At 39.9% G+C, this 17940-nt stretch overlaps 1 protein-coding gene across 14 annotated transcripts in view; it reads left to right on the forward strand.

The window, feature by feature from the left end:
• mbl (muscleblind) overlaps positions 1 to 17940 on the forward strand; it is an 822695-nt gene that overhangs the window by 721926 nt on the left and 82829 nt on the right. For 8 of the 14 annotated variants that reach the window (XR_010860782.2, XM_067151775.2, XM_067151780.2 and 5 more), the window contains 2 exons: positions 2059 to 2232; positions 15949 to 16002. Coding sequence is in view for 11 of the 14 variants with exons in the window: in XM_067151775.2 (XP_067007876.1) it covers positions 2059 to 2232; positions 15949 to 16002 (228 nt within the window). In the remaining 3 variants the exon portion in view is untranslated. The remainder of the gene's footprint in view (positions 1 to 2058; positions 2233 to 15948; positions 16003 to 17940) is intronic. The other 6 variants (XR_010860784.2, XR_010860783.2, XM_067151777.2 and 3 more) reach the window with 1 other exon arrangement.

The raw sequence follows: 17940 nt of genomic DNA on the forward strand, positions 1-17940 counted from the left end.
CCCCATCAACGCAGTAATTAAAACTGAGAGGACTTTTCCTATTTGTGAAACTCACAACCTGACTTTTAACCCCGTTTATCAACATACCATTGCCTGCTGTCCATCTCACAACATTTTCGAGGTCACGTTGCAGTTGCTCACAGTCTTGTAACTTATTTATTACTCTATAGAGAATAACATCATCCGCAAAAAGCCTTACCTCTGATTCCACTCTTTTACGAATATCATTTATATATGTAACAAAACATAAAGGTCCGATAATACTGCCTTGAGGAATTCCCCTCTTAATTATTACAGGGTCAGATAAAGCTCCGTCTACTCTAATTCTCTGAGATCTATTTTCTAGAAATATAGCAACCCATTCAGTCACTCTTTTGTCTAGTCCAATTGCACTTATTTTTGCCAGTAGTGTCCCATGGTCCACCCTATTAAATGCTTTAGACAGGTCAATCGCGATACAGTCCATTTGACCTCCAGAATCCAGGATATCTGATATATCTTGCTGGAATGCTACAAGTTGAGCTTCAGTGGAATTACCTTTCCTAAAACCGAACTGCCTTCTATCGAACCAGTTATTAATTTCACAAACATGTCTAATATAATCAGAAAGAATGCCTTCCCAAAGCTTACATACAATGCATGTCAAACTGACTGGCCTGTAATTTTCAGCTTTATGTCTATCACCCTTTCCTTTATACACAGGGACTACTATAGCAACTCTCCATTCATCTGGTATAGCTCCTCCGACCAAACAATAATCAAATAAGTACTTCAGATATGGTACTATATCCCAACCCATTGTCTTTAGTATATCCCCTGAAATCTTATCAATTCCAGCCGCTTTTCTAGTTTTCAACTTTTGTATCTTATTGTAAATGTCATTTTTATCATATTTAAATTTTAATACTTCTTTAGCCTTAGTCTCCTCCTCTATCTGGACGTTATCTTTGTAACCAACAATCTTTACATTCTGCTGACTGAATACTTCTGCCTTTTGAAGATCCTCACATACACGCTCCCCTTGTTCATTAATTATTCCTGGAATGACCTTCTTGGAACCTGATTCTGCCTTAAAATACCTATACATACCTTTCCATTTTTCACTAAAATTTGTATGACTGCCAATTATGCTTGCCATCATGTTATCCTTAGCTGCCTTCTTTGCTAGATTCAATTTTCTAGTAAATTCCTTCAATTTCTCCTTACTTCCACTGCCATTTCTAACTCTGTTTCTTTCCAGTCTGCACCTCCTTCTTAGTCTCTTTATTTCTCTATTATAATAAGGTGGGTCTTTACCATTCCTTACCTCCCTTAAAGGTATAAACCTGTTTTCGCATTCCTCAACAATTGCTTTAAACCCATCCCAGAGTCTGTTTACATTTTTATTTTCCGTTTTCCACCGATCATGGTTACTTTTTAGAAACTGCTTCATGCCTGCTTAATCAGCCATATGGTACTGCCTAATAGTCCTACTTTTAAGACCTTCCTTTCTATCACATTTATTTTTAACTACGACAAAAACAGCTTCATGATCACTAATACCATCCATTACTTCAGTTTCTCTATAGAGCTCATCTGGTTTTATCAGCACCACATCCAGGATATTTTTCCCTCTGGTTGGTTCCATCACTTTCTGAATCAACTGTTTGTTGAGTTTCTTTTCTGATCTTGTATGCGTTATTAATAGCACGTCTATAATTTTTTTTCTGACTTGGAACAAATTTTGTGTCTACGAATAATTATAAATATTTTGCCGAGTAGGTTCGATCTTGGCTCAGTCTGGTGGTATTTGAAGTTGCTCAAATACGTCAGCCTTATGCAGGCAGATTGACTGAGACGTAAAAGAATTCCTGCGGGACAAAAATTTCGGCACCTTGGCGTCTTCGAAAACCGTCAAAAAGTAGTTAGTGGGACCTAAAAGTGATGTCATAAATATATTTAAAACTATGAATATTGTCAGTCCAATAATTAGAGCTAAAACTGTGATGTTATGTTTAAATAAATAGGCTATATACAGACATAAATACGCACTGAATGAGTTGTGTTTCTATGTTCTAGGGTCGGTGTAACCGGGAGAAACCCCCTTGCAAATATTTCCATCCTCCTCAGCACCTCAAGGACCAACTGCTGATCAACGGGAGGAATCACCTCGCCTTGAAGAACGCTCTGATGCAGCAGATGGGCCTGACCCCTCCCGGTCAGCCACTAATTCCTGGGCAGGTGCCTGCAGTGGTAAGTTAAATATATCCTGACTTATTTCTTCCTTTCTTTCACTCATCTGCTTGCTTTGTCTTGCGTTGCTGCCGGTACGTAGAATCATTGGTCACATACCCGCAGCATTCTGATTTGCAGAGACTCCTGCAATTCAGTCTTTAATCAGAAAATCGCACCGAACAGGGTTAGCTCAGTGCGTTGCGGCACGGCTGCTAGCTGTGTGGGTTCGAATCCGCCGTCGGCCATTCTCGAAATGGTTTTCCCTGGTTTCCTATTCCAGTTACAGGCAAATGCAGGGATGGTACATTTCTTGAGGCTCGGCCGCTTTCTTCCCATGTCTAGCCCATACGATTACACCAACACACAAAACCCTCCCACAGCGGTGCATGTAGTAACCGGGAAAAGCTGTTACGGAACTGGCGAGCCGAACGTATCCTTTCTCACTCTCGGCAATAAAAGTTACACACTTAATAATAATAATAATAATAATAATAATAATAATAATAATAATAATAATAATAATAATAATAATATTTTTTACGAGGGATTGTGGAAAATCTTCAATAGACACTTGTGAAGGGTCCGCACTCCACAAGTGTGTGGGATTCTTACCCACTAAAAACCACGCACCCTTTCCCCACGTGTGTATCATCACACCGGAACCGCTCTCGCATTACTTCAGGGTGATATCGTGCTTTGCCTTTCAGACGTCTTCTTTCTTCATTTCTCCTTTACGAACGTTCGTATGCTTCCAAATCCTTCATCTTCTGACGAAGGACGTTCTCCACGTACACTGCCACGCGATCCCAGGATTCTTAGTTTCGCAGCATCACCGAAATAATATTATCTGCTGTCAATTCTCCTAGTTCAGTTTCCACACATCTTCTCTGAATCGTCCAATGGCCGCATACAAAAAAGGTGTGAAATACGTCGTTAATGTCATCACAGTATATGCATGCTGCGTCACTCGCTCTTGCCAACTTTATGCAGGAATTTCCGGAAATATCCATGCCCTGTTAGAAGCTGCGTGAGGTAGTAATTTACTTCACCATGGGCCCTTTCAATTCATATATCCATGCGTGGTATCAGTCGCTTGGTCCATTTGCCTCGAGGGCCACTTTCCCATCTGAGTTGCCATCGCCTCATCCGTTGACTGAAGGCACGCTTCTTTGCACATTTCTTTCCCAGCTCTCCTTGGGTACGCCAGATTTCATGTCGCTCCAATGCAAGTAGGTCTATTTGGGCTATTGCTGCCACCGCGAGGATTGCAGGTTCGGAAACCGTGCGGTATGCGCATGCAATACGTAAATCCGCTCTCCGTTGTACGGAAGCTATCCTTCTCCGATACGAAGCGAATCTCAAGGATTCAGCCCAGATTTCAGAGCCATATAGGAGCACTGACTGAACCGTCGACATGAGAAGACGTCGTTTGCTGGATTTCGGACCTTTCATATTTCCCATTAGTCTGCTAAGTGCAGTCATGTATTTTACTGCCTTGTCTGTCGCTCTCTGAATATGATTCCAGAATGTGAGCTTGGAGTCAAGTGTCACTCCTAGATATTTTGTGCTCGCAGATGTTTCAATCACTAACTCTCCAACAGTCATTGGTACAAGAGTTTCGATCCTTTTCCTCGTCAGAAGAACTATCTCCGTTTTGTGTTCGGCTACTGTTAGACTGTGGTTTATCATCCATTCTTTTATGCGCCGCATCACCTGGTTCAGTTTGATTTGAGCCATTTCAACATTACGAGCTACTATCAAGGCGGCCACATCATCAGCGTAGCCCACAAGCTTCGTGTCCTCTGGCATCTCCAAACGTAACAAGCCATCGTACATTATGTTCCAAAGATCTGGACCAAGGATCGATCCCTGCGCTGCACCAGCCGTCAGGCGTTTTGTCTTTTCTTCATCTTCCGTATCATACAACAGAGTGCGATCTTTGAAGTCATCTCTCATTATGCGCATAGGATATTGTGGTAGCTTGAAAATTTCCTCAAGAGCTACCAACATGTCGCTCCATCTTGCCGAATTGAAGGCATTCTTCACATCCAGGGTCACAAGAAGTGTCAATTTACGGGAATGATGGTTGCCCATTTGTGCCCTTTCTGCTGTATTTACCACCTCCCACACTGCATCTAGCGTCGAGTGTCCTCTCCGAAATCCATGTTGGCGAACAGATAGATCCCCTGCTAGTTGAACTGCTGAGAGGATTCTGGGCTGCAGAAGTTTCTCCAGGCCTTTTCCGGCTGTGTCCAGCATACATAAAGGTCTATAACCGCCAAGGTTTCCTTTGCTGATCAGAACCAAACGAGCCATTTTCCATCGGGGAATAAAAACACCCGTTTGCAGGCAATGATTGTACATATTCAGCAACAGTTCTGGACATAGTTCTGCTATTATCTTTAACACTTCTGTAGGTATACCATCTGGTCCTGGAGTTTTCTTGTTTCTAAGAGAGCTAATAGCTCTATTCAGCTCTTCTACAGTGAAGAGGGGTATATCATCCAGTTCTTTTTCGTAATCACAGTCAATCCTCTCTGGATGGTCTGGGAATAGTGTATCCACAATTTGTTTAATTGTTTGCGGTCCGCACTCGGGGTTGAAAATGTCCCGAGTTTCTTCATTACAATCTTATAACCTTGTCCCCATGGATCATCTTCTACTTCTTTAGCCAGTGCCCACCATTTATCGGCTTTACTTTTTCTGATTGCATTACGGAGTTCCTTCTTCGCTGACTTGTACTCCGCTGTGACTGAGGTATTCTCTTGACTGCCTCTCATCCTCTGAGCCCTGCGTCGAAGTCGCAGACAATTCTTTCTCAGTTCAGCAATCTCTTCGGTCCACCAGTACGCTGGGCGCTTGCTATTTCGCGGTCTTCTTCGGGGCATTGAGGCGTTGCATGCTTGATGGATTAGCTGCATAGTGAGTTCAACACATACACCAGCTGCTTCTTTCCCTCTACGAGTAGAACATTTTTCAGTTATGTTCTCCATTCCATTCCGTATTACATCAATGAACTTTTCCTTGTCAATACCGGCTACGTTCCACCGTGCTGGTCTGCGCAAGATGTTTCTTTCTTGAGGAGATTCTTGGAGCAGTCGAAAGATGATATATTGGTGATCGCTCCCCATGTAGTTCTCAATCACTTGCCATTCAGAAATCTTAGGCGTAATATACTCCGATGAAAAGGTTACATCCGGTATTGTTCCCTGGCATCCTGGCCGTCGGAATGTTGGCACATTTCCAATGTTGTTGACCACCAAACCCGTTCTGGCTGCCATCTCCATTATACGACGTCCTCTGGAGTCTGTTTGTGGCATGCCCCATTCCAACGCTTGAGCATTTACGTCACCAGCGACCACTAGTTTTTTTTTTTTCATTCTGCGTATTGCATCCTCAAGACCATCAAATTTCATCTGAAAGTTGGAAACAGATTCATTTGGCGTAAAATAACAGCTTACAATAGTGATTCCCCCAGTCTGTACCCAAACAAAACCGTCATCGCATCCATGCTGTGTTACTGGGACTTTTCCTAGATCTGGTATCCAAATTGCAGCTGTTCCGAGGTTATCCACAAACCACCCTTGATGGTCCCTCTCTTGAAAGGGTTCGCGAATAATAACGATGTCTACTTCCATCTCGTAAATCAGCTGTGTTATAAGATCGTTAGCTGTTTGACTCCTGTGCATGTTTTCTTGAAGTATTCGCATCATTTACTGTGATTTTTTGCTTTCTCCAGAGCTTCACGAAATATTGCACATGCTCCCGATCCAGGAATGTGATTTCGTTTAGCTTCATTGACACCCTTGTTTGTACAAAGCATACATCGTGGATTGTTCTTTTTACAGTCTACTGCCTTGTGGCCAGATTCTCCACACTTAAACAGAGCTTAATAATAATAATAATAATAATAATAATAATAATAATAATAATAATAATAATAATAATAATAATAATAGGCAGAGAAAATACTGCAAAGACTGTCAAACGTGGTCCATAGACGGCTCAAACGAAAATTAAGTATGAATGACAAGATCGAACGTGCCCGGCAAAATATTTGTAATTATTTGTAGCGTAGTGCGCGGAGCGTTGTTGTTACCACCCCCCCCCCATCCCATTGCACTACAGCCCTGAAGGGCCTTGGCCTATCAAGCGAGCGCTGCACCGCGCGAAGGCCTGCAGATTACGAGGTGTCGTGCGTTAAGCATGACGAATCCTCTCGGCCGTTATTCTTGGCTTTCTAGACCGGGGCCACTATGTCACCGTCAGATGGCTCCTCAATTATAATCACATAGGCTGAGTGGACCTCGAACCAGCCCTCAGATCCATCTAAAATCCCTGACCTGGCTGGGAATCGAACCCGAGGCCTCCGTATAAGAGGCAGGCACGCTACCCGTACACCACGGGGCCGGCGTTGTTACACATTGCTAAGTTTAAATATTGCATTTCTTTCTCTAAATGAGCTCAAATTACGTGTGGCTTCGAGAGTATCTTCGCTTGTGTACAATAACAAGTTGTTAGCACCTCAGCACCGATTACATTAGTACTTCATAAATGAATGGTATCGTCATCAATATATTGATCACTAAAAACTGCAAGTGCTGTTGTAAAATTTATCTGTAAATAATATGTTCAATTAAACTTTAACTGCATCGAAACTCAAGATACAGTACTTAATTTCAACGATGGCAAGGTATCGCTGAACGTCGATGATAACAGAACTATCATAAAATATTGAATAAATAACTTTGTTTATACTTTACGGCAAATATTTACGGACCATAAGTAGAGAATAATGTTGATAATAATTTACTGAATTTATTGCGATTCCTACTGTTTTATTCACAGTTAGTCCAAAACTGAACTAGATTATTTTCTCTCTTTGTCCACTATTATTGTTACTATTGCCATTACTTGTGTTGAAATTCGTGATCCTCTGATATGTCACAAGCTAAACAGCACGTAGCGTGATCGTTTCTATAAGGGTGAATTCGTACCATAACATTGTTGGGGATTGAAACGAAAGTAACCACTCTATTGCAATTCAACTCTCTGTCAAGGTGTCTGTTCATATTCCTTCGGATGTACTATCAACGCCCAGGAAACAGAAATTACAAGGTTTTGATATATTTATATATTATTTTTCATTATGCCTTGCAAATTGACTTTCATGATTTGCAAACAAATTAAGATGATGTAAAAATTCAATCAACTCCTTTGTATATGTACGTATTGTAGCCTACTACTACTAACTACTACTACTACTACTACTACTACTACTACTACTAATAATAATAATAATAATAATAATAATAATAACGCGTAGTATCGGATAGCGAATATAAGTCTTCTGTGACGACGCTTTCTGGGCATTCTGTGCGTTGAATTCAGCATTCCATTTTTGTCGTTACTGAAGTTAACAACACATCAGTCAGCGCCCCTAGAGGAGAAATCGAACCGTCTATGTCTACGCTCAGGGACGCAGATGGAGGTGTTTTACGGGTGAACGCATAATGCATACACTTAGTTTTTTCACATGTCTAATTGGACGACATGGCGAGCTATGAATTTTCCCATTATCGTAAATCATAATCCTCTAAATGTCATGGGCACGATAAGCTAACTCCACTATAACACATAGAAAAATAATAAATATCGTTTCTTAAAATCAGCATATGGTGGATCTTCGAGTTTGTCTTCCTCTTTTAAGTTTGATGATTGGGAGAGTTTTGGAGTTACCGCATTTCAAAATGGTTGGTCTCTCGGTTTATTGTAGTGCTGTTTAATGCTGTCGTTGTTTTAGCTCTTTCTTTTGGCCCGCTGCGTAGCGTACTTAGACGCTCGCCTCCTTAGCATAAAGTTACGAAATAGAAACCTGACTTGATTTTAAAGTTCCTAGCTGTGGAGGTTGAATTACTTCATTAAGACGAACCCTCATTTTTCTTCCTTCTATTTTAAGACCTGTAGTAGCTGATTGGGTGCAAAATCTATTAATGCATTATTATTAATGCTTCTTTGCATCCTAGTTGTACTCAAAATTTTGGAATATTTTGCTCTCTGTGACCAATGGTTCTACCTTGCTGATCATAAAGAATCATTCTGCATTACACGTCGACTTATTGTGTAAAGGTGAAACTTGTGACTGTTTTCTTAAATTAACTTGTGTTGCTTTTTAGGGATTTATTTTTCATATATCGATAGATATGATTGTGTGCGTGGTGGTTTGGCCCTCCTTTTTAACAGTTTTCATTCTCACGTGTTCGCTTATTAGCTTGTTTAATGACCCATTCAATCCACTTTATGGGGGTAATACCTACGATATACTTCAGCTTACCATTAAATATATATCTGTTATTGTATTGTGTATGTAAAAGTAAACAATTAAGAAGTTTTTACCTGTAGTAGTTTAGTCGTGATGTTTTTGTATATGTGTGTTTCAAAAGTAGAAGTCATTAAAGGATATTTAGATTCATGCAGCCCTCTATGTTCTCAAATAAACTGCTTCAATCACAGCCTGAGAATTGTAGTTATTATGCTCAGTTATTTCGTACCGAAACTGCAGCAAGTTAGTAAATAGCTACCATTATGAAGAATTTTGTGTAATGTTAGACGCAAGCAATTATGATCTTTACCGAATATAAAGTTTCTGCAATGCATGGTTATTTATTGCCAAAATGCGTATCAAAGGATAAAGGAACATTCAAAATACAAAGTCCGTCCCTGCGATTTATTTCAATATAGTCGTAAATAATTTCTTATCTCCAATAAAGGAGGTTGGAAATGTATGACATAGTATTTCCTTTCACTTTCATCGCCTTTCGGTTGCTTTTTGCTTTCGGTATTGTGGTTAGCTCATCCATTTAAAATGAAACATAATTAAAATATTCATGAAATAAAATACGCAAACGTCGGACTATGTATTCTCACTTAGTACTTGCCTGATTACTTACACATACAATTGTTGATGGGCGCCAGTTACAAATAAATGTAACGCTAATAGAATGAGAACCTTGAATATCTCTAGGGTGTAGGGTAATATGCTTACTTTGACAGCATAACCTATAGGTTCTGGGAAAAGGACATTGTCGTTTGGTTCCCAACTAAAGTTTGAGGTTATCTGATCTACCATTGAAATAAAACAATTAATTGTATTTGAAACTAAACAAAATATATTATTTAAATTTAGAATTTGATTGGGAAGATTTGCTGCGATAATTTAAGATAATATAAAACCCAGAAATTAAAACGGAAAGAAACTCTAGGCATTAAATTTGAAATCCTCCTGACCATACATTTAAAAGTTGCATAAGACATTTATCCCTCACTTATTCACTTGACAGACCTTGAACACTTTGAGTGTTATTATGACGTATACCTTTGAGTTGGTAACAGCTGTAGGTATCTTGATCCTAATTTGGTGAAGTATCCTTTTTAGTTTCACAAACGAGATATAGCATGGCTTAAAAATATAATCACACTTCATAATCAACTTTACAAGTAATTCACCGATAACTGTTAGTCTGCGTAACGACGACTCAATATTCGGCTGTCACCGAACTGACACAAGAACTCGGCCGAACAGATACACGAATCACACGCCGAACACATAATCCATTTGGTCACTGACGACTACGTATCCATGTCACTATTATCTCAGTGGTACTCCTGATGGCAAGGCACTGTATCGACCTGTGTCCTTACTCTCCATATGACTGACTATCTCACTGTTCACCATCCACCTCCAAAACACTTCATAGTTCGAGGCTGTCCTTCCAACTAACTACAACACTCCATGACAAGCCTTTCCATTCAACTGACTCGCCGCTATAGGATATTCCTCTATATATAGACACTAGTTGTCACATGGTATAACACCCACGTCAGAGTTAAATCAGTCCATGATGTCATTCCCACTCAGCTCCAAAGTATTACAGATTGTGTTGAAATAGCCTCAGGCAAATTTGGGACTCGCTGAATTATCTCATGCTTCTAAAATGCGTACAATGACAGAGCGATGACTCGACAGTTACTGTAATATTATTACACCATATGTTGTAATGTCTTAAAGTTATTTCACAAAATATATCCATATCTGATATTAGGCAGCAACTCTCACTCTACATTATTTTAATGCTAACATACACACGCATATGTTATTACATAATAAATTAAATACAATGAAGCAAACGATAATTAATCAATATATAGCGAAATCAGATTATAGAATTGAATCAATAATAATAATAATAATAATAATAATAATAATAATAATAATAATAATAATAATAATACAAATAAAAGCTTGTAACGGGATTTGAACCGTTACAGTATGAAACTTATTAACTTACTATACAACATAAACTTTCGTTATTTTTACGAAGTAATTCATTCTTCATGATTAAATGAGAATAGGCTAATGGATATCATACTGTGTTATCGTAACATCCGGACTTGCATTTTTCACGATAATATCAGTGCCAGTTGTGCGGGCCTTCTTAAGTTTACTTGGTTATTGGGATTTGTCGCACACGAGCGTCAGTTAGAAATACCTGCACGAGGCCTTTCTGGAGGCCATACATCAGCCAACTCTGGAAATCTATTCTTGCGGACGCTTAGTGTTTCCTTTTTACGTAGTACATTGTCAGATCTATGCTCTTTAAAAAGTTGAAAAGAAAATATACCATTGTCAGCCCAACAATCGGATTTAGGAATTATTTCATACTAGCTGATGTACCCGTGCTTCGCTACGGAATTCTACATTGTGAACAGTAGTACGCTGCCGATCTAACAGTCCAAAGTTACAGAGCTGGAATGACCAGGCTGCGGACAGTCGTGAGCCGTGAACACACTTTTATTTTCGCATTGGGGGGGGGAGTCCCAGGGCAAAAACTACGGCCTTTTACTCTGTTTTGTAGGAGTACCCGATGAGTTGAAACATCTCAATTCACTACACTGGCGGGGGAAAATCTCTCTGACTTGGAGGCAAATTTTTCCTCAAAGCCAAAGGAGAAACCACCCCTTGGCTGCTAATTCGGAATAAAATGAATGTAGAATTTAATAAAAATGAAGATGAAGAAACTTTTCTTAAGAAACGGCTCACTTCAGGGTTGAATTTTGAGTTATTTAGTGAATTGTGGCGCTATAATTTGGAATAAGCCGAAATTGTAGTTCTAGACCAGGTCATAAGTGAGCCTCTGCCATTATTCCGTTAATTGTGTACACTGATCAATCCAATCAGCGCATCGGAGTAGTGATCGAATAGCTGGAGTACCATGATGAACCAGCGTGTTACGTACCACCAATATCAGAAAATGTATGAACCAGAGGAATGGAATGCTACAGAAGAAAACTATCTAACTCCCCTGCTATTTTCTGCCAATATTCAGGCAGGCTGTTGTACTCGGTATGCAGCAGTAATCCCATCTATCGGAGATGTGTGGCAGCATAAGAGACAAAGAACATCACAACAAACAATGGTCAACGTAATGTTATTGTTGATCAATTTTATGAGCTTTCGATATTCTAGGCCTTCACATTTAGTTTTCTTCCGATTCTCAGATACTACTCTTATCATAGTCGGTGCTGTAAAACTGTATAAAACATAAATGATTGGAAATATCGGAAATTGCATTCTCTATAAATTCTGTTATGTAGTACTTTTCGATAGGACCAATAACATAGGTATTTAAGAATTAAATTTTAGGCGCGTTCCCCCAAACTACCATTTCATCCAGGGTGAATATAATTGTTTATACCTTAGACTGTAGTTTATTATTCCCCGACTATCTACCGATTTTCATTAAATTCTGTGTACCCATTTCCTCGTGGCTAGGTGTTGATATGGACTTAGCAACAAAAATACAAATTCATGAATACTGTATATGTTGTTATAGCCAGTACGGTAAAAAGGTATAAGACTTAAATGGTGGGAAATTTAATGCTATATAACTTTAGTTGTGCAATTAAATTTTAAGCGTTTCCCTAAACTACAATTTCACTCAGCGAGAATAAAATGATTTATAGCCTAGATTATAGTGTCTCATTCCCCGACTTTACATACCGATTTTCATTAAAAACTGTGAGTTGGCACAGCCGTCGGGATCAACAAGCACATAAGCCCCCACACCGACGTCAAGGCCATGGTGTCCCTAGAGGGGGAATATCAGAGTTACAATTGGAAAAGTCGCATGGTTTTAAAGATGGGAGATCTCTTTTCTGTAATTGTTTTTCGAACGGTGGAAGTGTCATCTTCAAAGAACGAATGCTGTCCCACATACCACCAGTCAACATATTTTTGCCTTTAAGGAAACATTTAAATTACTGAAATTATTTGTAATGGCTGCCTCTGTGGATCCGTGGTAGAGTGTCGGCCTCCGGATCCCAAGATAGCGGGTTCAAACCCGGCAGAGGTAGTCGGATTTTTGAAAGGCGGAAAAAAGTCCATTCGACACTCCATGTCGTACGATGTCGGCATGTAAAAGATCTCTGGTGATACATTTGGTATTTACCCGACAAAATTAATTAAATCTCAGCCATAGACGCCCAAGAGAGATCCGGTTTACTCTGTCTGCCATCTAGCGGACCTAGAGTAAAACGGAACGTCGAAATTGACGAGCAGACAGCCAGATGGCGTCAAATCGAAATGTCTGCACACGGTAGCTGAGGCCATACGATTATTATTATTATCATTATTATTATTATTTGTAATGTCAGCTGAAAACGCAAGGTCAGCAACCTAGTGCATGCGTTCTTACACAGCCACAGCGACAGAGCAGTGAAGATCAGCCCTGGACAAATACGGGACTGCGACAGGGTTCCCTAGCCCTCAAACGCTAGAGTTGGAATGGCCTGATCTACGCTACAGCACCCATTTCTAAGATACCAACAGTATTTTCATTTGTCATGTTTATTCCTATTTCCACAGTTTTCTATAATCGTAAAGTTAGTTATCATTAGTAGAAATCACGTGTTGGCACGAAGGTATAGCCACTTGCTGATCCCGGTAAGCATGTGCTTGCTTTGGGAAAGTCTATGACGTACTGATATGTGCCGATGGTGTTGGCTTTTAATCTTCATATAAAGAGGGGGCCGTCTTATTAATAGGATTATGACATTTCCCACGCATGAATTGATTTATGGATGTAGATTTTATTTTACGAGTACAGTATACATACAATATATACAAGTTTTATGATATAAAGCCATCGGAGTGAAATTTGCATATATTGGACCTAAACGTAAGTTACATTAAAACAAGATTAATATTTTTCTTTTTAGAACCCGAGAGACTGTAATAATTAGCTATCATTTACCATTATAATACGATTTCATTTATGAAAGGATTTTGAAGTTTATTACTGTACATAAAAATAAATGTCATACAATAGTTTAGTTTGTTTATTACAATGTTATCATACGGAGAACATATCAGATAGTATTGAAGTTCGCCGTACCAGTCCCAGAAGGTTTTAGACATCCGTTATTCTGGTAAATCGGGGCATCCAGATCCTAAATAAAAGGCAACACTCTTGTTCTAGAATCAGAAAATAACCTTGTTAGTTGAGTTTCACAGTTATTTCAGTCAAAACCCAATATTAATTTGAGATAAAATACTGTTCCTCAAAAACATCTCGGAGCCTCTCTCGGTCTGTATCTCATCTTGTTCTTACGTTATTGTTGTAAGGCTTCGTTCGATGGGCGATGTACAGATTTTGTGTACGTTGAAACGTGAAGAGGCCACCGGGTATGTTTTCCTATTCTCTGAAGTAGCCTGTGTTAGTGACGCTTAAGCTGTTGTAACCTTGTTGCTGTCCGGCTCCATGGCTAAATGGTTAGCGTGCTGGCCTTTGGTCACAGGGGTCCCGGGTTCGATTCCCGGCAGGGTCGGGAATTTTAACCTTAATTGGTTACTTTCGCTGGCACGGGGGCTGGGTGTATGTGTCGTCTTCATCATCATTTCACCCTCATCACGACGCGCAGGTCACCTGCGGGTGTCAAATCAAAAGACCTGCATCTGGCGAGCCGAACATGTCCTCGGACACTCCCGGCACTAAAAGCCATACGCCATTTCATTTCATTTACCTTGTTGCTTTGTTCGCACCTGAGCTGGGGCGCTATTCGGGGAACTCTGCTCCAGATATCCGTGGTATGCAGTCCGTTCTCAAATCTGTTGATGGTGGGCCGTCACTAGTAATTTCGAGCAATTGTTGCTTACTGGAGAATCTGTGTGTTTATAACTAACACCCCTCCTCCCCCCTCTCGAAACACCACGAGGATCTCTACTTGCTAGTGCTTTCCTATACATCTCTGTTGCCTGTTAGACGTGGGCCAAAATTTCAGTGTTCCGTCTAAACACGTCGACCATCCTGTGTGAAAGGTTAACACATTCATCTTCTTCTTTCATCCTGATTGGGGTCACCAAATAGCAACGGTATATTTTCTGTTCTTTTGAACCATACTGCGATAAATGAACAGCATGGTTTTGTCCAATACTGCTCTAAGTTATTTGGTCTTCTCGTGACAAGAGTCTATATTTTTGTCTGGTTTGTTTATTTATACAGCGTACATATGTGCCTTATATCTTGCCACATGTTGACATCTGGCAACGGAAGACGAGTACGCCCTACTGCAAATCCTTCGTTTAGGGAAGACATTTCATTGACTTTTGAATGATGTGAAGACAAACTATTGTAAATGTATTCGTTAAATATTTGTGAAATAATAAGAAAAGTGTTCGGAACACATTTTATTTTCAAACTCAAGTTGTATAGTGGTTTGCAGTCTTCACTTTTTGAGTTACGTACCCGTGCCCGTTTTCCTGTTCCAATCAGGTGTTCAGATACTACGATGATTGCATAATTTCATGATAAAGCAATGTCGTATTAGTTACATTTAGTTAGTTTCGTAGTGACATTTCTCTTTAATTAACAGATCTGGGTTATAACTTTTTTTCATATTGGACCAGGATGAGATTTTCTCGATTACTTCAGTGATTGTGGTGGTAGGAGCTCTTCAACTCTGATATTGTTTGAATTTCCCCCCGGAAAACTCGCGTTATATTTTTCCCGTTTGATACATTGTAGAGTGTCAAGAAATTTTAATGATTTAACATTTTGAGCAAATCTGCATAGTTTCTTTAATGATAAGAGGTCCTTCCTCAATTTCATTATTTCTTAAGATTTGAAAAGTTTATCTAGTGGGAATGTTTCATTGGCCCGTAATAAAAATGTTTTCTGTATTTTTTGAGGTTGGCGGCAAGTTGCAGTATGCTACCCCAGTGGTGCTTGGGCAGCCTATTATGGTAACTTGGTTTGACTATCTATGATGTTACATCAGCTACTGCTTCTGCCAGTTCTTGTAGTGGAAGAACTTGCATTCAGCGATCCTCAGATAATCAGTCGGTCTAAATAACGGGAGATTTGTTTAAAAAAACTTTTATCGTATATTATTCTGGAAATATCACAACTCATGTCACCTTATAACCGTACTTGTGTGTAAGCTGTAAGTTAAGATGTTAGATAACTTTAGCTGCAGTGAGGAACGTAGAGTGCTAGGCCATCTAAATATCTCTGCATGAAAGAACATTAATGTTTATTTGTGCATCGTTGGTTTTGCTGTTTTTAGTTCAGTATTTACGTATTTTTATTTTTGAATTAAGTTTTTGGAATGCACTAGTTATATTGTTATGCTTTTTAATATTGTTTATGCTATGTGTTCTTGTTTTTATTTTTTGAGGTTGGCGGCAAGCTCCAGTATGCTACCCCACTGACGCTTGGGCAGCCTCTAATGGTAACTTGGTTTGGCTTCTCTAATCTTCTGTCAGCTATCTCTTCTATATCAATTCTAATGGTTAATTCGGTTGGTCTTTGCTGTCAGCAACTATCCAATGAGGGGTACAGTAACAATCTTTCTTGGTAATCCTTAATCCTTCTTGACTCCAGCTTGTGGTTGCAGTTTTTTTCTTTTGGTGAAGAACTGTATATAACTGTTTATTATTTATTTGTAGAACTTGCCAATTGCAGATTTAATATTTTCCCCAAACACAGCATATCGAAATAAAATTGCAACCAAAGACGTTCGAGGTAAAATTTAAGTAGATGTGATGGTCGATTGTGGAATTAGTTCTTGGTTCAAAGTAGTGAAAGTAAACTAAGTTAGTGAATTTTACTGCTTGATTTTTTTTAGGTTTAGTTAAGTGGTTTTTAGATACATTCTTACAAAGATTTGGAAAGATGTAGGAAAAATATCACGAAGAATTTTGAACACGATAATGATGTGATATCTGTACGATAAGGGGCTTTAAGCCAAGATTGCGGAATTTTAACACATCGATCACCTCGGGTGTTGTGGCTGTGTTTTAATTCAAAACGGGGGTTTATTTTGATAAATAGATTTTTAGGTAGCAGGAGATACAACGCCGTGAGCTGTCAGTTACGATCACATATACTGTACTATAAAATCAAGACTGTATGAAATAACTCTTCCCTTATCATACAATAATTGAAGTAACTTGTCTGAATTATGAATTAGATAACACAAATGGAGACAGAGAGAATGCTCCGTGGAATTAGTCTGGGAAATGACAAGCGGCTATATGTTACGAATGGCAAAGGAAGAGACCACTGCACGTTTTTCCACAATTATGTGATTGCAACAAATATGTAAATTTTCTCTGCATACCTGTTTTGGGTATCTGCTGCCTGGTTTCACGGTATCACGTAAAGAATTCTGATCTGATTTACATGTCTGTTCATGTTAGCCAACTTAAAATTTGGTATGAAATGTCGTATGGCTTTTAGTGCCGGGATATCCCAGTACGGGTTTGGCTCGCCAGGTGCAGGTCTTTCTATTTGACTCCCGTAGGCGACCTGCGCATCGTGATGAGGATGAAATGATGATGAAGACAATACATACACCCAGCTCCCGTGCCATTGGAATTAACCAATTAAGGATAAAATCCCAGACCCGGCCGGGATCGAACCCGTGACCCTCTGAACTGAAGACCAGTACGCTGACCGTTCAGCCAACGAGTCGGACTTAAAATTTGGTTATATTTTGTTATTATTTAACATCGGTTCTAACTGCTTACGGACTTTACAGACTTTCTTTCTTTATCTGTTTACCCTCCAGGGTCGGTTTTTCCCTCGGTCTCAGCGAGGGATCCCACCTCTACCGCCTCAAGGGCAGTGTTCTGGAGCTTCAGACTCTGGGTCGGGGGATACAAATGGGAGGATGACCAGTACCTCGCCCACGCGGCCTCATCTGCTATGCTGAACAGGGGCCTTGCGGGGGAGTGGGAAGATTGGAAGGGATAGACAAGGGAGAGGGAAGGAAGCTGCCGAGTTAGGTACCATCCCGACATTTGCCTGGAGGAGAAGTGGGAAATCATAGAAAACCACTTCGAGGATGGCCGAGGTGGAAATCGAACCCACCTCTACTCAGGCTGAGTGGACCCTGTTCCAGCCCTCGTACAACTTTTCAAATTTCGTGGCAGAGCCGGGAATCGAACCCGGGTCTCCGGGGGTGGCAGCTAATCACACTAACCACTATACCACAGAGGCGAATGGCTTTACAGACAACATGAGTTATTTCGTATGCTGGAAGCCAATGGAATAGAGTGGTCGAATGTGAACACCCTTAACTGCAATTCGCCTGTATAGCGTAACGACTGTAGCTATCAGCTGCCGTCCTTTGGAGGCTCGGGTTCGATTCCCACTACTGGTAGAA

Source organism: Anabrus simplex, chromosome 7 (genome assembly GCF_040414725.1).
Source record: "Anabrus simplex isolate iqAnaSimp1 chromosome 7, ASM4041472v1, whole genome shotgun sequence".
Lineage (NCBI taxonomy): Eukaryota > Metazoa > Arthropoda > Insecta > Orthoptera > Tettigoniidae > Anabrus > Anabrus simplex.